Source organism: Diorhabda carinulata, chromosome 11, assembly GCF_026250575.1.
Source record: "Diorhabda carinulata isolate Delta chromosome 11, icDioCari1.1, whole genome shotgun sequence".
Classification (NCBI taxonomy): Eukaryota; Metazoa; Arthropoda; class Insecta; order Coleoptera; family Chrysomelidae; genus Diorhabda; species Diorhabda carinulata.
Genome location: NC_079470.1, coordinates 4522487 through 4543692, shown reverse-complemented (window position 1 = coordinate 4543692; position 21206 = coordinate 4522487). Strand labels below are relative to the sequence as shown.

At 34.9% G+C, this 21206-nt stretch overlaps 1 protein-coding gene across 15 annotated transcripts in view; it reads right to left on the bottom strand.

The window, feature by feature from the left end:
* Window positions 1–21206, bottom strand: part of LOC130899290 (CAP-Gly domain-containing linker protein 2) — a 67534-nt gene that overhangs the window by 17875 nt on the left and 28453 nt on the right. For 3 of the 15 annotated variants that reach the window (XM_057809108.1, XM_057809110.1, XM_057809118.1), the window contains 7 exons: window positions 17628–17687; window positions 15513–15593; window positions 10635–10718; window positions 6601–6753; window positions 6300–6503; window positions 4627–4831; window positions 1137–1368 (listed from right to left, as the gene is read on the bottom strand). In XM_057809108.1, the coding sequence (XP_057665091.1) occupies window positions 1137–1368; window positions 4627–4831; window positions 6300–6503; window positions 6601–6753; window positions 10635–10718; window positions 15513–15593; window positions 17628–17687 (1019 nt within the window). The remainder of the gene's footprint in view (window positions 1–1136; window positions 1369–4626; window positions 4832–6299; window positions 6504–6600; window positions 6754–10634; window positions 10719–15512; window positions 15594–17627; window positions 17688–21206) is intronic. The other 12 variants (XM_057809112.1, XM_057809122.1, XM_057809111.1 and 9 more) reach the window with 9 other exon arrangements.

Genomic DNA, 21206 nt, shown 5'->3' with positions numbered 1-21206 from the left:
GAAAATGAAAATAAAATCAATGAAAAGGTGCATTTAGAAGGAAATAAAATAAATGGCAGGAAAGATAATGAAAGATAAAAAATAAATAACGAAGGTGAATGTGAATATTGTACAAAAGAAAATATAAGACAAATGATGAGGTGTATATAATGAAAAAAAAAGTTTAAGGTCGAAATGAATATAGGAGGTAAGGAAATAAAATCAAAATCAATGAAAAAGTGGATTTAGAAGGATATGAAGAAAGAAAATATCTGAATACTAGAAAAGAAAATAAGGGCAATGTCGCAGTAAGTATAGAAGGAACGAAAATAAAACTAAAACCAATTACAAAGTGGATGCAGAAGAAAATAAGATAAAGGCAAAGAATGAAGTAAAAATAGTACGAAGGAAAAGAAGATAATGGCCAGGTATGAGGTATATAGATAGATATATATTATAGAAATAGAATATAAAATAAAAAAAATGTAAATGGAGCGATTCAAGTGCCTACAGAGTCAATATTTTAATTTAATTTTCCAAGACCATTGGTGATATTTATAATTTACATAATATTTACTATAAATATACAAACACTTTCTGGTCTTTCGAGCTGGTTAATATCCGGCTCGAAGGACCAGGAAGTGTTGATTTAATGGTAATAAACAATTTATCCAGTATATAAAGATATTTTTTACTTGAGCTTTCCTTTGTAATGACTTTCGTGGTTTTTATAAATCCTGCCGGAATGTAATGTTTGTGAAAATGATATTTTTATCTAGCTACGTAACAGCACAAACAACCAACGCATGCGTAAAAAATAAAAGACACAACAAAACTATATAAAAAAATATTAAATAAAAAAAAATCTTACGAATTAGTAATAGAAATATACAATGCTAATACAAACCATGTTATATTAGAAAATGTTTTTAGGTTAAATAACAAGAATTTCCGTTTAGTTTTTGACATATTACAAATTAGTTACAATAAACACACAGGTTGGTTCGTGTCGAAACTGTTTTTTATTTAAAATAAATTGTGGCAGCTAAATGTATACTTTGAATTAACAATATTTAATATAAAAAGGAGTAAAAATTTACTGAAAGTTGTGAAATTATTATAAAATATCGTTTTGGTTTGGTCAACACTTGCCGTACCTTTGGAGTTAACGAAGACATTCCAAGTCTTACCCTTCTGGCAGTTGAAGCTGCGCTAGTTGTAGATACATTCGATAATAAAGATTCTTTAGAATTGACGCGTCTTAAGCCTCTCGGCGGTAAACCAGTACCACCGTGAACTTGACAAGAGTTCGGTTTTATTTTAGAAGGAGACTTGCTCACTTTACTAACAGGAGCGAACAGGCCGAAATTTGGAAGACACTCGAAATATCTAAAATGTGAAAAAATATAATTAGAAACAGTTAAACGTTATTTTTTTATTTTATGTGGGTATAGGCAAACTAAAATATATAATAAAAGGTTATACCGAGGACCTAGAAGTTTAGAAAAAGCAATGGCAAAGATAAATGAGGAAGCGGAACACAGAGAACTAAGAATTAGCCAAAATACCAAATGGTATCTGAAAATTAAAGTTTTTAAGACCAAATTGCAAATGTTGATAAGCTGGAAGCACAAATAAGAAATTTGTGTAGATTCATTTAGAAAATTATTAAACAGTCAATGAGAATTATTATTTATTTGTTTTCGATAATTTTGTTATTTTTTATTATCTTGTAATTGGTAAGAAATAAAAATTTTAAATTTGGCAGTTATGATCAACTTTACACATCCTGTAAACATAGCTATCAAAATGACAGTGATGTCATTAAAAAAACAAATAAATGATGAATTTTTATCTTTAACCAGTGTCACTCTGTATAAATTATTGTGAGAAAGAAATTCAAATCGAAAATAGTTTGCAACTGAAAAAAAACAATTGGGCATTTGAACTACTCAATTTATTCCTCATTGCAGACTCCCTCTTTAAGCCATAATATTTTATCAAACTGAGCATTTGAACTACTCAATTTATTCCTCATTGCTCCATCACTCCCTTCGTAAGTGAGGATTTTTAATAAAACTGAGCATTTGAAATACTGAATTTCAAAATTGGTTAATTCCCTTACAAGGCATATTATGTACTTATAGTACTTATCTACAGTGCTTCAAAAAAGTATTGCATAAATTTTTTGAACATTTTTAACAAGATTGGGCATTTGAACTACTGAGTTTAAAAGAATTTCAATGGAGTTTAGAAAATTATTAAACAGTCAATGAGAATTATTATTTATTTGTTTTCGATAATTTTGTTATTTTTTATTATCTTGTAATTGGTAAGGAATAAAAATTTTATATTTGGCAGTTATGTTCAACTTTACACATCCTCTAAAAATGACAAAGCTGTCATTTAAAAAACAAATAAATGATGAATTTTTATCTTTAACCAGTGTCACTCTGTATAAATTATTGTGAGAAAGAAATTCAAATCGAAAATAGTTTGCAACTGAAAAAAAACAATTGGGCATTTGAACTACTCAATTTATTCCTCATTGCAGACTCCCTCTTTAAGCCATAATATTTTATCAAACTGAGCATTTGAACTACTCAATTTATTCCTCATTGCTCCATCACTCCCTTCGTAAGTGAGGATTTTTAATAAAACTGAGCATTTAAACTACTGAATTTCAAAATTAGTTAATTCCCTTACAAGGCATATTATGTACTTATAGTACTTATCTACAGTGCTTCAAAAAAGTATTGCATAAATTTTTTGAACATTTTTAACAAGATTGGGCATTTGAACTACTGAGTTTAAAAGAATTTCAATGGAGTTTAGAAAATTATTAAACAGTCAATGAGAATTATTATTTATTTGTTTTCGATAATTTTGTTACTTTTTATTATCTTGTAATTGGCAAGGAATAAAAATTTTAAATTTGGCAGTTATGATCAACTTTACACATCCTGTAAACATAGCTATCAAAATGACAGTGATGTCATTAAAAAAACAAATAAATGATGAATTTTTATCTTTAAACGTGTCACTCTGTGTAAAAAATTATTGTGAGAAAAAAATTCAAATCGAAAATAGCTTGCAATTGAAAAACAAATCAATTGGACAATACTTAATTTATTCCACATTGTAGATTCCCTCTCTAAGTGAGGATTTTTAATAAAACTGAGCATTCGAACTACTGAATTTCAAAATTGGTTAATTCCCTTACAAGGCATATTATGTACTTATGGTACTTATCTACAGAGCTTCAAAAAAGTATTGCATAAATTTTTTGAACATTTTTAACAAGATTGGGCATTTGAACTACTGAGTTTAAAAGAATTTCGATGGAGTTTAGAAAATTATTAAACAGTCAATGAGAATTATTATTTATTTGTTTTCGATAATTTTGTTACTTTTTATTATCTTGTAATTGGTAAGGAATAAAAATTTTATATTTGACAGTTATGTTCATCTTTACACATCCTCTAAAAATGACAGTGCTGTCATTTAAAAAACAAATAAATGTTGAATTTTTATCTTTAACCAGTGTCACTCTGTATAAATTATTGTGAGAAAGAAATTCAAATCGAAAATAGTTTGCAACTGAAAATAAAAACAATTGGGCATTTGAACTGCTTAATTTATTCCTCATTGCGGACTCCCTTCGTAAGTGAGGATTTTTAATAAAACTGAGCATTTGAACTACTGAATTTCAAAATTGGTTAACTCCCTTACAGTATTACATAAATTTTGTAAACGTTTTTTACAAAAATGTGTATTTGAACTAATGAGTTCATTCCATCAGCTACAGAACAATATAGAAAGCGTTGGAAAAGAAGTTTGATGGGGGTAAAATAATTTACTGGGACAAACTGCAGGGGTCTTGTATACACTGCGACCCAAAGGATCTCTTGCTGCGATACTGGAAAACCCAGTGTTTACAGCTGATCAATTAATCCCGCTCCTTTTAAAAAGTCTTAGATAGTGCGATGGTTGTAGTAGCCAGAGATCTTCGTCTTCTATTTCATACGTGTAGTGCTCTGGAGTTCCGTAGTGTGTCACATTTCTAGAGAATGTTGATAGAGGTTTCGTCCTCTGTGCAACAAAACCTGCACGATAGAAATCCTGTTAGTATTCGTAAACTGTTCTTACTTAGGTTGGTACATTCAGCAGATCTTCTCTGGTTATTGTTTCTCAGAAGAGTAGGTGTTGAAACAGGCAAAGACACTCCTGGGAAGCTAAAACCAGAGAAGAACTGCTAAATGTTTCAACAACCTACGAAAACTAACAGGAACTGAGGATTGCACACTTAGCAGATAATGCAGCGCGCAGATTCTGTTGCATAGAGGACGAATCATCATCTATTCACTTTTTTCGAAAGGTGTGACAAAACTCCAAAGCACTACACCTGGTAGCGTATGAGATAGAAGACGAAGAACTCTGGTAGCTACAGCCATCCTACATTCTGGACTTTCTAAAAGGAGTGGGATTAACTGATTAGCTGTAAACGCTGAGTTCCACAGTATCGCAGCAGGGATACTGTGGAACGGAAAGGGAACTTAATAGATCCTTTGGATCAAAGTGTACGCAATAACCTAAGAGTTTTTGAATTTTGTATCCATCACCTATAGAAAAAATAGCCAATTTTACCTTTTGCCATTGACGGAACCATCATTTTTACCTCTGGGATCATCCAATTCAACACCTACCCAATCTCCTGGTGCAAATTCAGTAGCACCCATATACCTAACAGTACCTACTTTGGAGCCTTGGCTGCTCTTTATTATAACACGATCGCCAATTTTATAATCTATAGCATGGGAAGCAGCAGACGTTATACTAATACTAGATCCATCTAAAACGAGATATTCTGTTGATTATTAACAGTTTTGATACTATAAATACGGTTAGTGAATATACTATTTGGATAAAGGATGTTAAATCTGATGAACCTCAAGCGTTTATGGAAAAGTGTCCTTCCGGATCCAAAGTATCAATCTCAAATTTCTTGTTAAATTGAAAAAAACTCCGACTGAGTGCTATAAATTGTTGCAAGAGGCCTACGGGGACAATTTCCTATCTCGGGCGCGAGTTTTTGAGTGGTGTAAGCGCTTTATTGAAGGCCGAGGGAGCAAATCAAAATTCAATGTTTATCGTTCGACATTAACGGTATCGTGATGACTGAATGGGTTCCAGAGGATCAGACTTACAATTTGTCAGTTTTGGCAACTCTACTAGAACGAGTTGGTAAAAAGTGTCCCGATTTTGCACCAGGATAACGCACCTGACCATAACGCGTTATCTGTGAAGCAGTATTTGGGCAGTAATCACACTTTAGTGCTCGAACACCCGCCGTACTCACCAGATTTGGTACCGTGCGACTTTTTTTTGGTTTCCGAAGATAAAATCTGCTTTGAAATGGACCCGATTTGAGTGGATGGAAGCGGTAAAGCAAAAAATGGCAGAGCTACTAACGGCCCTTACCAAAGAAGACTTCCAGCACTGCTTCGATCAATAAAAAAAGGTACGGAGAAGAATTAGATATGGAAAAGGAAAAAAAACTTCATTCTGAATTGGAAAATATAGTAGAGTGGTTCATTGATTTCGAAATTATGGAAAATAAAAGATAACACAATGAGCCATTTATTTTTTTGTATATAAGATCAAAAATCAATATTGTAAACTGTAATTTTAATTGTTAATAGTGTCATTTTGCTGTTCAAATAACGTATTTTTTTAAAAAGTGGGTTTTGTGGCAGTTAATTAGGTAATGTCAACAACTTCGTCATCTCTCTAAGTATTTAAGAAAATTACGCAACAGAAAAATCAGTCTCCGCAGTAAGATAATACGATGCCGTCCCTGTACTATACCTGATCGCTTTATTACTTCAGCGATGCGGCGCTCGCCCCTCTAACGCGACATTTTATTTGTGGTATATAATTTTGCCAATGATTTGGACCAATAAAGATACGGCGCCGCGTTTCGCCCGGAGTGTTCACGTGCTGATCACGAACTGATCATCGTTTCGGTTTACTATCTCTCTTTGATAAATAGACTTTCGAACTGTAGTAAAGAACTTTGGAGCCGTGTACATTGATTTTTGAGTGGATTTTAGAGTTTTAGGTTTTTGAACTTGACTAAATTTCTTTACTTTAGCGTGTTGTTGTATTCCCTTCTGAAGAAAGCAATGAATAAAAATTGAAAATGCACCTACAATATAATTTTTTTCCTCCATGTGAGCTAGCACAAATCTAGGTCGAAGTTGCCCGCACCTAACTCAATTATTATTACAAGAACAGGAAAAATGATAAAAAAAACTTACACAACGAGACGGGGGATCTTAAAGCACCTTGTGTACTGCCTGTTGGCGAAATGGCATATCTAGTATTTTGTACAGGTGAAGGTGTATGAGCGGGACTGATACCTTCTAGAGGTTCTCTCGTTAGACGAGTTAGCCTCGAGAAAACACCTTTCTTAGGTTCGCATTGAAAATATCTAATTCCTCCAACAGATCCATCATTTTTACCTATAACAAAATAGAAATAAATATTTGTGCATACCTCGAGCCGCTCCTTCTACTGATGTATTTAATAAAAATATTCATTTTCGTATTTAATACTTACCGATAGGTTCTTCCAAAGCTATACCGGCCCATTCTCCTGGAGCGAATTGAGTTTCTCCGATAAAAGCAATATGACCGGGTTTAGTACCAGAAACCCAAACCTTTTGGCCTATTATAAAACTGTCTGTGTCTTCTGTTAAAACGGCACTAGAATCTGTTATAAATCATTCGATTGTTTAAATAAATTCCATTACAAAACCATTTTTTATTAATTTAAAAGTAATACCATAAACCTCTGTTTCCCATTGGATTTTAGTTCATAAAAATGGAATGAAATTTGAAAATATTATTAATCTTATTTATATTGTTATTAGTGAATTTATTATATGATGTGGTTTCCAAAAAGAACAACGCAACAAGATGCAAAGACTACAGATTAATTAGCTTGAAAAATTTCTGAAAATCAATCAATACAGAATTCCCGTAAATCCGAAAACACCATTAGTTTCAATTCCGATTGAGAAGGGGTCTGTGTTTTATGGATTACGAAAAAGCTTTTGATACAACTTGTATGGGAACCAATCAACTGCAGCGAACAACGAACTTACAAACGCCCAACATTTAGAGGTGTTATGCAGGGATGTGTTCTCTTCCCACTCCTGCTTAACCTTTATTATTCGATATTTTTCAAGAAGCTCTCGAAGGGTCAACAATATACGATATGCCGATGACAGAGCCCAGTTTAGCTTCAGTCTCTGAAGACGATAACTTGGTTATCGAAACGCGCGTCACACAGTGTAATTTTGAGTGTCGGTGTAGTGGTGTAGTATGAATATCGCCAACGATTGCAGAAATTCCAACTTAGACATAGCCCAATATACAGAGATAACATGAATGACCTCCAAATGCTCCTGGACGTAGTTGGACTACACAGTCGGCTTATGGGAATCAATATAAACATAGAAAATACAAAATTCTTAGTAATCACAAACTAGATGAGTTCCAGAATGTAAAACTATCATACAATAGCGAAGAAATTGAACGGGTAACAAAGTTAGGAACTTGGTTATATGAAGACTGGTCATCAAACTTAGAGATACAAAAAAAAAACAAGGAGAGGAATTCGTGGGATTCAAAAACGTTTTTAAATATCGACTTTCACCTCAACTTCTGAATAAGATTCACGTATGGAATGCGGTATGGAAGGCTGGACCCTGAAAGTTAACACCATGAACAGATTGAGATGCGGATCCACCAAAGAATTTTGAGAGAAAGTAAAACCAACGAAGAAATTCTGTGACATGTGATGGGAGCGAGAGGTACCATTGGCTTCAACTTTTGATAGAAGAAAAGATAGAGGGAAGAAGAGGAATAGGCAGAGAGATGATGTCATGGCTCTGCAAAAAGGATAAAAAGGTCAGAAATGATCTTAAACATCTATTAATGGATAGCAGACGAAGAAGATGGTTAATTAATAAAATTCCTGTTGTTTCGAAAACACATTGGTGGATATTCTGCACTCCCTAATATGTAAGAATGCGAATGAAAACCATTTATTAATAAATGTTGTTAATTTGAAATAATTTTTCTTGTTAAACCCGTAGATTTTATTACATAACAATAAATACAGTTCTTTATAATAATTAGTGAATATAATGACTCCTAAACAAACTGTCACATATTTCTCATAAAATAAACGACACAAAAAACATATCAAATGAAGAAAATAGTATTTTCAGCATTTATAAACATAGAAAAAGCATTTAACAAGGTATCCAAGAGAGTAAGAAATGTCCTTAAAGAAAGATATGTCAAAAATAAACATTTTGAGACCAGAGGAAAGATATATTTATGTGTTTTATGAAATACGAAAGAGCTATTGACAGAGTGCAACACCATAAATTTATTCAATTACTGAAGAGACTTGACATAGACCAGAAAGATATACGCTGTATTGAAAACTTATATTAGAACCAATCAGCCGCAGTTAAAGTTGACAGGGAACTTAAAAAGGTCCTGAAAATACTTCGAGGTGTCCACTTTCCACTCCTGTTTAATCTTTATTCAGAAATTAACCTTCGAGAGTTAACAATTAGGTATCAAAGTGAATGACATCCAAAGGCTTCTGGACATAGTTCGAATACCCAATGGGCTTATGGGAATCAATATAAACATAAAAAAGACAAAGACAATAATGGAGAAGCTCACACATGATTTTACTTATTATACAGGGTGTCCCACGACGAATAAAAACTATCTGTATATGGCAAAATAATTATAGTAAAATCATGAAAATTTCTACGTTTGGGTTTTCGGATACGATCTACCTTAAATCGACTGTAACTTTGTTATTTTCAATGGAACACCCTGTATATTAATACATTATACATAAATTTAACGTAGATTTGAAATATGTATTAATATACAGGGTGTTCCATTTGAAATAACAAAGTTACAGTCGACTATCTTTGAAAATGTTTTAGTGGAAATTTTCATGATTTTACTACAAGTATTTTGCCATATACAGATGGTTTTAACTCGTCGTGGGACATCCTGTATACATGAATGAAATTATTGAGAAAATCTACTCAAGCAGCAAATTACAAAAAGGACTTATAAACATAGGAAAACTAAAAATAGAGAAATTTAATATAAAAGTATGCGAAGTCGCAAAGATATTTAAAAGGGACATTACTATGAAAGAAAAATTAGAGATACAACCAGTATAAAGACATGTAGAATTATGGGGACATCCATTATGAATAGAAAACAAAAAGAACATAGGAAACAAAGATAACAAAAACAAACGAAAGCCTAAATCAAATGAAATAAAGCACAAGTTAAAGAAGAAAGGATTTGTGAAAAGTAAACATTTCGAGATTAATAAATATTAAATAAAATATCTGAAAAATCGAGTGGATCCAATTCGAGAATAGATAATGCTAGGAAACCTCAAATTATAACATAAAACCTGCTGCAAAACCTAAACATAGAGCATAGATGCTTGATCTTCATCATCAATCAATAAATATTTTTATATTAATTAAACTATTCCAAACTTTTACTTGAATAGGATAAAAAACTTGTAATATTCCTCCATCGGTGATTTCATCTTAATCAAATGCAGACAATTTTGAATGTTGACTGTTCTATATAGAGTTAACGTTACCTCAGCAAAGACAGAGTTTTTAGAAACATTTGTTTCCATTTTCCTTAGAAATGAATTTTATTATTTCTTTTAGTTGCAAGTACAATCATTAGTGAATAAAACGATTTTTGAAAACGAAATAATTTTATAGTTACCAGATTTGGAAAGGTGCAGTTTAGTATCAGCAATGTAGACGTGTTAAGCGTAAAATTAAAGAGTCGTAGTTTTAAATAACATGCACTATACCAAATTCGAGAAAACAGAGCAATAAATCATTTTTTATCTACTTCAAAAGTACCATCATACTTTTTATAATGTCCATTATTCACTAGTGCATAATAGTTTATGGGTTTACACTTGAGGATATCATAGTATTATTATTACTAGGATGTTCTTAGATGTACCTGGCCCAACGAAAAAAAAAACACAAAAATTTTGGGCAATATCCTTTTAGCTCCATGCCCACGTGGCGTGTTGCTAATGGGTGTCTTCATCTTTCTTCCTCCACTCTATGGACGCGCGTCCTGCAGGAGACGCGACCAAATTTCCCAACATGTAAATTTCTACTGAAAATTCAGAAGTCTTGACACTCATCTAGCTGAAATTTTACTTTTCTGGGCATTTTCGGAAATAGATTTTTGAAAAGGCGCTAATTCTTCACACAAGTTCACTAGGTTATGCTGTGCCGGCCGTTCTGAACGATTCGTAACATACCAGTCTAACATCTACGACATTTTTTTCAAAATTTAGGTTTATATTTGAACCACCCTCGTAGTTACTACGGAGCTAATTGAAAACAAAAGTGCGTGGAGTTTTAGAAACAGATCATATTGTCACATAGTATGAACTTTTGATTATTTTTCTGAAATTTTTTAAATTTCGATTTATAACTCTTTTTCTCGATAATAAAAAGTTAGTATGACTTAAGTCACTATGCTAAATTTTACCTGAATGACGGCTAAGTCCTGCTTCACTTAAACGAAGCGGATGTTGATCCCAAATAGCGTCTAACGAAGAGGTAGTGCTACCAACTAAACAAGCAACATATAGTGTCGAAGCCAATTACGGATGGAATAAAATTATTTGTGTATTTATTTTAGTGAATTATCCAAAAAAAAAAAAAAAACGCGATGGGTACGTACAAACTACTGTTGTAAGACTATGTTTTGAAATCATAAATTTCTCTAATAGAGGGCGACAGTTACGCGAGTTTGGAATCGAATAACGGTGACATTGACAGGTGACAGTTAATCAATCAGAGAATGTTGCCAGTGGATTGGAAAAAGAGGGAATTATTATACTTTTTCAGCAGCAACCTAACCTAACCTTTATTTTTATAATTCTAAAAGCTTTTTAAATATCCCTAACGACAGGATACGATATTTTGTATCATATTATGAATTTTTTTAGTTTATCATAAATGGGTTTTTATTTAAAATAAAAATCGGAATAATACAATATGGTATAGAATTCGAGATAATTTTAAACAACAATTTTCCTTCAAAAATTTTTTTTGTTATCGCATACACCGAATTTTATCGTTAAGACTGGTACACCCTGTAGTAAAGAGCGACTATAAAACCACTTAGTCATCAAACAGTACCTGCGATGTCAGCCACTAGCTGATTACTAGCCAAACCCAACGTAACTTCCCGGACCACGTTACACCATTCTCCATCTAAATAACTTAAAATCGGCAACGTCGCACTCCCTACCAACTGATTTATATATTTTATGACTATGGCTGTTTAATGTCTTGCGCATGGGTCTGATGATGGATCCGTCGTGCCCTACCCGACGTTAACAAAGGCCGATGTCTACTGAGAAGCCGATCAGGCGCTTTGGCATGGCAGACAAGCTGTGAGGTTTGTCCAAGTGTTTGAACCACGCTCGTATGAGTACTGGGAGCTGGAGTTTCATCCTCCTCCGTGCGCCAATGGCACTCCGGATCGTCCATGGTGTGGAGATTGCATCTTAGATGACCGTGTCCAGTTAAAAGTCCGGTCGCGCCTATTCAATTCAAACAGTTGTTTGTTGTTGTCAAACAGGTAAAAGAGACGGGAAGTCCATCTATGTGGTTCTTCGCTTCTTTCATGCCAGGTGGGAACATTTTCAGTCCCACCAAGAATGAGTTTTGGGCCCATTGGTGAGTGACCGGGCACTGAGGCAAGCCATCACTCACCAGATTTTCTTCGACTTTCTTGTACATCAGTATTAACTTAGTGCACACCCTCAGCCCTTTCGGCCGTTACGGCTTGTAAGGCAGCTCTGCTATTTGAGAAAATTGAGATTACTGTGTTCTTGTGGCGTCGATTGAGTATCAAGCGTCCAAATTCCACCACAGTGAAGACCTTGGCTTGGAAGACGGTAGTAAGTTTCCCAAGCAAAACAGGGCTCGCTTATATGGCGGTGTCCTCCGTATAAGCCTGCTGTGACCAAACAATTCATCCTGAATCCATCTCCAATCCAAGGCTCTATTTTCTAGCGGGATGTAAGACACCAGTCGACTCCTCTATCGCAGTCACGGGCATTTGGTCTCTGCCCGTCAAATTGATTGGACATTCACTCACTGCCTACGACTAGTTTTTTGCATAGCCAGTTGGTCCAGCCTGTATGCTGTCCTCGTGGATTCGAATTGTATCACTAGATCCAAAGGTATGACTTCAAGAGCCGTAGTAGCGGTCGTAAGCATGGACCCAGTGATATTGGTACACCCGGGCCATTGGACTCTGGTACTGGGCCACCATGCGATGACCCCGAAGGGCGAAGGTGGGCTTGTCCATTGTTTAATGTCTTGTAATACTAACTGAGACGGATAGTTGAGTACAGTGTTGCCAATTAGACGATTTCGTTTCTTATTTCGTGAACCATGACCGTGCCAAATGCTCTAGTCATCAAGATCGAGAGTATGTAGCGGATTAGGGAAAATTTCATATTAAAATAATTAAAACTTTCAAATGCGGTTTGTTTAAGCTTTTAGATTATTAATGTAGATTATTAGAATTTATTTTAGCTGGGAGCTTTGAAAAATAAATTACGAACAATAAGAAGTGTATTGATATCAAAATTATACGTATTGCGGCGTTTTTTTTTAAAATAATTTTCTATAATAACGACAAAAATTATTTTATTCCATTTGTGGTTTCCATATTGTGCAAAGCAAACACAAAAACGTACATGCTGTGCGCTCGCAAACTCAAATAATGCAAAAAGCGGTGTAGACACATACATTCTGTCAAAATAAAGCAAACAATTTTATACAGGGTGATTCATAAATAATAGACCAAATTCTAACTATATATTCAATTTTATCATTAAGAACGGGCCTAAATGGGCCCCTTTTTGAAAATTAAAAATCGTTATTGGAACAATTTTTTGGAAAAATGACATGAAAATTTGTTTAGAACCGATTTTAGTATTTACGAGGAGAATTTTTGAATGGACTTAAGTTAATTCGTAAATATGTTTTGATAAATGAATTTACAAATTTACTACAAGATCGTTGTTTCAATTTATATAAAGAAAAAACATTTTGAAAACAAATGATGACTAATAGATTTTATTATGACGACTGAATGTGAAAATAGATACTACCGTATCTACCCGGTATAGTATTATCATAAAACCAAGTTAGTTTATCGTTTTACGAGGTCTGGCTCCGTCTGGGTGCCATAAATTGTTGCAAGAGGCCTACGGGGACAATTCTCTATCTCGAGCGCGTATTTTTGAGTAGTGTGAGCGTTTTAGTGAGGGTCGAGAGAGCCCAGGTCGCCCTGTGACCGTGTCAATTCCGGAAACAGTGACCAAAATCAACCAAATTGTGCGTGCATAAAAAACGCCGATAAAAAACGGTTAGAAAAATTTTACACATGACAAAAGTCTGTGCGAAGTTGGTACCCAAAAATCTGACTCCTGACCAAAAGCTCTTGCGTCAACGGGTCTGATCAGATTTCCTTGGTAAGTTGAAAGAAGTAAAAAAAATCTGCTTTGAAAGGGACCCGATTTGAGTCGATGGAAGCGGTGAAGCAAAAAACGGCAGAGCTTCTGAAGGCACTCACCAAAGAAGACTTCCAGCACTGCTTCGATCAATGGGAAAAACGTATGGTAAGGTGTGTGGCTAGGGGAAGGGAGTATACTGAAGGGGAGCATTCGTATATAGAATAATAAAACCATTTTTCGTAACCAGTCTCGTTATTTAATAGCCACACCTCGTATAGGTTATAGAATCCATTTATTGAGGTCCCGGATGTCGGAGATGAGTACCTACTTCCGGTTTTACCAATAATTGGTTCAATTGACTTCCGGTTTAGCTTCTTGACTTGGATTTATGAATTAAATAAATATTTGTAATTAGGGGGGCCTACTTTTAGGACATGGAGCTTGACTAAAGAGGGGAGAAACGTACAGTAAGAAAAAAGTCGAAATTAATTGTTGTTCGCTGTTAAGTAGACCGAAGAACAGATCAAATTTCTATTTAGGTTAGGTTTACTATATCTTAGGTTAGGTTATCGATAATTCGGAAAAAATATATTTTCCTATAAAATGTAATATGTTTTTATAATCAGAACGAACTACCGTTTCGTGTAAATCACAAATTCAGTTCAAAAAGCCGAACCGGAAGTCAACAAATCCAATTATTGATAAAACCGGATGTACTGAAATATTTCTAAACTAAATAGTGTGTCATTATGTCGAAATTTCAAATCAACATCCTCGTAGTCCTTTCGTAATTCACTAAATATCATACTTAGGCCAGTACGTGTCGATGAAAATATCATTTTCACATTCTGAACGTACAATTACAATGAATCGCCCTGTATAAGTTTCATTTATTCTATATCAAAAATTATCGATCCAATAATTTTACGCATAAAGTGATTATCGATTTAGATTTTGTTTGTCGCTTAAATTTTTTTACAAATGACCCCTTTCAATCCCCATGAAAATTGGGTTTTGGCTATAAAAACTTGGCACAATGATAGTTCAAAGTAAGTTGATAAATCTCAATTGGTACGAAACCTCCCAGTTCCCCCAAAACTATCCCCGAACTGTCGGAATGAAATCTACATTATCGGCAACTACGCTTGATTTCTACCTGATCAGTGGTTCGCAGTGGAAAGTGAAGATGGCGCCAAATAGCGTTCGTTGAGGAATATTTACATTAACCAAATAGTTGCGCTCTTTGACGTTGTTTTAGGTTCAGGTCTCTACTCGTTTGTTATACCACTCTGATGAGATGTAATAACGTCGAAACTAGTCAGTAGTTGTTAACGACGAAAAGGTCGATGACCATCACGCTCATAAATGCAATAGACAAATTCTTAACGAGGACGGTCACCAACAAATCAGCGTTTCACTCGCGTAAAGTGTGAAGTGGAATGTGTAGGTTATAAAATCAACCATATCTGGCGGCCATAAGCGCAGCCCTGCAGAGGAGCAACTCTTATATAAGAGCCAACTCCAACAAACATTCCTCCTATAACAAATTTCCCGATTCTCTCCCTCTCGCGGCCATGAACAGTTTAAACTTTTTTAACTTTTATTTTAAACTTTTATTATCTTCATTGTAAATAAATAAAGGCACAAAACAGAGCCCCTAACAAGAAGAAAGGAAAGAAATGATGTAAAACCAGATGGCTATTGGCTAAAGATAACAGTTTTTGGGGGCTGAGGGGGTTTAAGATTTCGTGGCCATTAAGGGTGTTTCACACTATCATTGTGCCAAGTTTCAGAAAAACTTGATGATACCCAATTTCCATAAATATTGAGCGGGGTAGTTTTGATCGAATTGGATTGAATAGATAATAATTAGATATATGACTTACGTGAAGAATATCTATTACGATTGCCGCCATTAAAAGTATTCACGCCAACATTAACATCATCCTCATTGTCTTCTACTACATCTATTACATGCAAATAAAAATTTAAAAAAAAAAAACAACAACAAAAACGTGCTAGATACTCAATGCTTTCTTATTTTTCAGAATATGTTTAAAACATATTAATCAAAAGATAATGAAAGCAATGAAAACGAAACATTACATTACGAATGTAAGTTGGCAACGTTGCAAACGCGAAACTCTCGATTCATAATAACGTTAAAGAACGTGTGATAATAAAATCATTTTTGTCGGATCCAATCATACTAATTAAGGAGGAACTCGCGGTTTTCCCAAACCGACTTGAAAATCATCACCAGAGCCAACTAAAATCCACCGAATTTCGTTTTAAACGAGGCGGGGGCTCGGCGGGGATGGATGAAGACGCCTGGAATGAGACAAGCGAAGGCCCATTTAGTCGGACCCCGGTTGTTCCTCACCAAACAACTGCTCCAGCTAAACAGTCGCGAAATCAGACTAATTACCGGACTTCTGCCATCTAAGACGTCACCTTCATATTATGGGCATCACGGATGATCCGGAGCGCCACTGGTGCATGGACGAGGACGAAATTGCAGACCACGTTATCTGAAAGTGCCTTAAACACCTGGGCAAACCCCACCATCAAAGGGTTCAAGCTAAAGCGCCTTATCGGCTTCTCAAAGGACATCGGACTTTGGTGACGTCAAGTGGAGCACGACGGGTCTATCTGAATGCCTATGTGCTCAACGTCTTCACAGCCGTCCACACCTACGAACTATGTTGTAGTATGCATTTGCATGGTTATATTGCCTTACGCAACTCACTCGCCTGATCTGGTACCGTGTGACTATTTCTTATTTCCTCTCACGAAAAGAGGCATAAAAGGTCACCGATTCCGCACTGAAGAGATTCAGAAAACATGAGATGTAAGCCATTTCAACAGTGGGCTAATATATTAATTGTAATGGAGAGTACGAGTGTTTTGTTTAAAGAGTTTCCTAGCTTGATGAAAAAGTCAGCAGTTAACAATATAAGTTGGGAACTATATTCGCGCATGCTTTAAGTGATTGTCACTAAAATTCCAGCCATTTTGGGCGCTTAGTTTGTTTTTGACAATCGCATAAGTTAGTCGTTGCGAAGATTTTTCTGAAAATGGAACAAATTGAGTTTTGAGCGGTCATTAAATAGTAATATCATCGAAAAAGTTTACTAAATGGTACCGGATGACTGATGGATTAAGGTTAGAATTATAGAAGAGGTTATCGGCATATCAAAACAACATATTTGCCTTATATTGACTGAAGAATTAGGCATGCGTTGGGTGCCGCGTTTGGACCAAAAAGAGTCCTTATTGGCGCGGTTTTAGGAATTTTTAGCGTGCATTCGACACTGTAGATAAAACCTACATCCACCTCTACACTTTTGAAACGATAAAACAGTCAAGATGGTGGATTGCAAAGGGCAAACCTGCTCTGAAAAAGGCAAAAACGGGTTTCATCTATCGGAAAAGTGATGGCGATTGTTGTGTTTATCGATTATCTTCAAAAAAGTGTAGAAAGTGATTTACCATCAGGACAACACCACCTTCTCACATATCAGTGATCGCCACTGCTAAAATTCACGAATTGCATTTCGAATTGGTTGACCAACCATAGTATTCACCACGTCTGACCCAACGTGACTTTTTGCTGTTTCCTAACTTTAATATTTCACCTAGAGGATAGATATTTTCATCAGGCGAGGACATTATGGCATACATATACGTCTAAAGGTGTAGATTATATTGAAAATAAAAAATGATTATGGTGAGTTAAGAAACTTTTAGGCAACCCTTGTATTTTGAAGGGGTTAACGTTTTGTGAAAAAATTCTAATGAAATATTAGATTTTATTTAGTTCCGGTTATTTTTGGGTCTTCCCCCGTATATAAATTTTGTAATTAAGTTAAAAATTAAAAAAAAAAATCGATAAGATTCAGGCTTTTCATACAAAGATTCATCACCTGTTTGTATATTTTAAGAGAAATTTTTGAAATTATTGCGAAAATTATTGAATTAAGAAATCATTATATACGTACCGGTTAATCGATGTCTTCCGAAATTATCATTTATCCTTTTAAGAGAATCATCGCAACTGTCTAAAACAACAATCCAATTTGAATTAAACCGACCAGGGTAGTTTATTTTTGAAGCCCCAAAAAACTAATTTAAGGGCAATTTGAGGTCGTAAAATGGAAGGGGGTTGGTTTTTAAGGGTAAAACTACAACTCCTATGTAAAATAAGTTGTAGATAATAAAGATGTACAACTTGTATCTGCACTTTTTATACATAACCTCAAATTATATGTGAAAAATTGAAATAACCAAATTTTTTGGTTTTTCATTTTTATCGTCAAAAAAAATCGGCTGTATCTAAAAGTCGGTAGAATATTTACTTATTAATCGTGTCAAAAATATATATTACTTTGGTAAGTTTTCTCAGAAAATGCAAAAAAATCGAAAAACGTGAAAAATTTTAATAAACAGTTGATAAATGGATGTACGAGTACTCTTCCGATTCAAATAAAGTGTGCTATGGATAGAAAAACCTACAAATAGTGAAAATACCTGGCCCAACAAATAAAATATATTTATTTTTCAACGTAATACCCTTTCAGCTCCATACACTTTTTCCCAAGAGGTTCAATGAGTTCGATCGTCAAGCTTCTCATACCCCTTCATTGTTGGAAAATATTTGTGCACCAAGACATTTTTCCCAAGTCTGGGAAAAGAAAATAATCCGAGGGAGCTAAATCTGGCGAATAGGGTGCAAGAGGTAGCAATTCAAACTTTAATTCATTAATTTTGGCAATTGGAATAACGGATGTGTGAACTGGTGGATTGTCTTGATGAAACAACACTTTCTTCTTAGCCAAATGCGCCAGTTTTTGGTTGAGTTCCTCGCACAAACGTTGCAATAAGTTGGTATAATACACGCCGTTCATAATGTTTCCTTTTTCAAGATATTCAATGAAAATTATCCCACGAGTAATCCAAAAACCGACGCCATAACCTCGTCTGCAGATGGAACGGTTTTTGCTTTCTTTGGAGTCGGTTCTTCCATTGTTATGATTGTTGTTTTGTTTCAGATGTAAAGCGATGGACCCACGTTTCATCCATGGTTATAAAGCAGCTTTATTTCTGTGTAATATCTCTAAACATTCGATGGTAACATCTGCGCGGCGCTGTTTTTGAACAAACGCGGCACCCATCTTGCGCAGAGCAACATATCCAAATTTTCAGTTGATATGCGATGTATCACACTTTTTGAAACGCCTACTAAGTCTACTAGCTCACGCACTTTCAGCCGACGATCATCCAGTACCGCTTCGTGGATTTCCCTCAACATTTCTGGACTGGTCACCTCATTCGAGGTCGACCACTGCTGCTGGTCTTCGTAGATCGTACGGTCTCGTCTAAACTCCGCTACCCAATATGTTACTAATGATAACGAAGGAGCAGTCTCACTACGAGTAGAATCTAGTTCAACTTCTATATTGGTTGGACTAATGCCTTTCAAATAAAACGTTCATTATTTATGGCTGCCAAACAACGTTGCGTCTTCAAACTTCGAACGTAGGCGGTATGGATTGTGATATTTTTGAAGCAACTACCGCCATCTCTAGGTCAAACCAGGTACTTCTGGGACCATTTTACAGAAAACATCCAAGATCTACAGAAAAACTTTGAGGTTTGGAACAATCCATTAAAGCACTTTGGTATGAAGATAAATGAAGAAGAGACTGCAGTAATGGCACTCAAAGATCTAACAATGAACATATATAAATAAAAGGACATAGGATTTAAACGGTGAGCAGAAATTGTCGCGAGAATTAAAAATAACTGTATGATAAATAAAAGAGAAGTCTCAAGAAATACAAAGCTTAATGTTTATACAGGAATTTACCGACCAATACTAACATACGGCTGCGAAACATGGATGCTCACTGATAGACCAAAAAGTACATAGCAAGTTTGGTGTTTCATTTGTATCGCTAACACCGATGGCCTCGGAAGCTCCATCTTTCACGCCTACCAAGACAAGATTGAATGTTGTAGACAGTTCACCGGGAACTGGGAGAAACGAAGCTAAGCCACACGCCAGTCTCGCCAAATCCAGCGTAACACCGTTCCTAGCATCCGCATCCTTAATTTTATGGACAACCCTCGTATGTAGCTTCCATATGGTGGCCAAGGAGTACTAAAATTGGGTGCAAATGGTGACATGTCTCAACAGCACTATAACTGAAATCACAACTCGAGAGTATGCGTTTGGGTGAAATCTTTTAAACGCAAGTATTTAATCACCGAGCGACACTAACCATTTTGATCTTGAGATATGACTCTATCGAATTCAAGACACTGCATTAATTGCTGCGAACAAATTGATAGATTTGGATCTTCTTCAGTCCTTCCAGACTACAGCTTCTTCAGTGCGCACTATTCACCGTCTCATGTTATCAGAAAGGGTAAACTTGTTTAAAAAATGTCGTCCTTATTTTATGTATATTATAAAATGGGGTCGATAAATTAAACGATCGGAACCATTATTTTGATATACAATTTGCAAAAGTTGCTCTGGTTTCGGTAGTAAGATCAAATCCGTGAGGGAATTGGCTAATTTTTTGAATGGCCCTGGTATAGAAAACCATTTCCTCTGTAGGGCTGGGATTATGGTGGGTTTTAGATTATGGTGTGTACGCCTATTATCGCGTGAGAGATCAAAAAAACTGAGTTTTGGCGGCGAAAAAAGTTTCGACGAGACAAATAGCTTTTCGGAGAATTTGAGGCGGGTACAGCTGCGGCCATTTGGCCCGTGAACGGATTCATTAAAGTTGCAAGAAAACTGCGGGGGTCTTGGACAAAAAGCTGTTAAATCGGTTGTAGAATGAAGCAATATTGCAGTTTTAAAAATCACACGTTGTGTACGACAAATATTGAAATAATTTATTCAAGAGCATATGTAAACAATAATAAACTAAATGAAACATTAAAACTTGTCCCGGTAACAAAAATTATTATTGATATCTACGTCAGAGGATATAAATAAATCTTCGAAAGGATTTGAACATTTGAAAATTGTTACATCACGTACTGGAGTAGGTATACAGTTTCCATCTGTATAAAACTCTAATTTACATCAAAAATAATAATTGTTAATAAACAAAGTCACCTTGAGTATTTTTATTATTTTTTTGAATAATAACTATTAAATGTGATACGTAATAACAAGTCGAAATAATAAATTCCGCCATTCATTACTGGGCGGTCGATGTATGGAAAAATGTTGTGGGTCGACAAAAAATTTTATAAGAAAAAATAATGAATTATTTGAAAATAATATACATATAGGGTGTTTCTAAAGTGGAAAAATATGAATTGTATTTTTGAAAACATTTTTTAGTCAAAAAACCAGTAAAAAGAGTCATTTCGTACCGCCAACATTTTTTTCTACCAGAAATCGAACATTTTATGAATTAATTAAAAAATATATAGATATAGGGTGATCCCAAAGTGTGAAATGTTTCTATATACATTTTGTTATAAAAAACCAGTTGGAAAGGTCATTGTTCTATTGCTACAATATACATACGGGGTGATCCTAAAGTGTGGAGTGT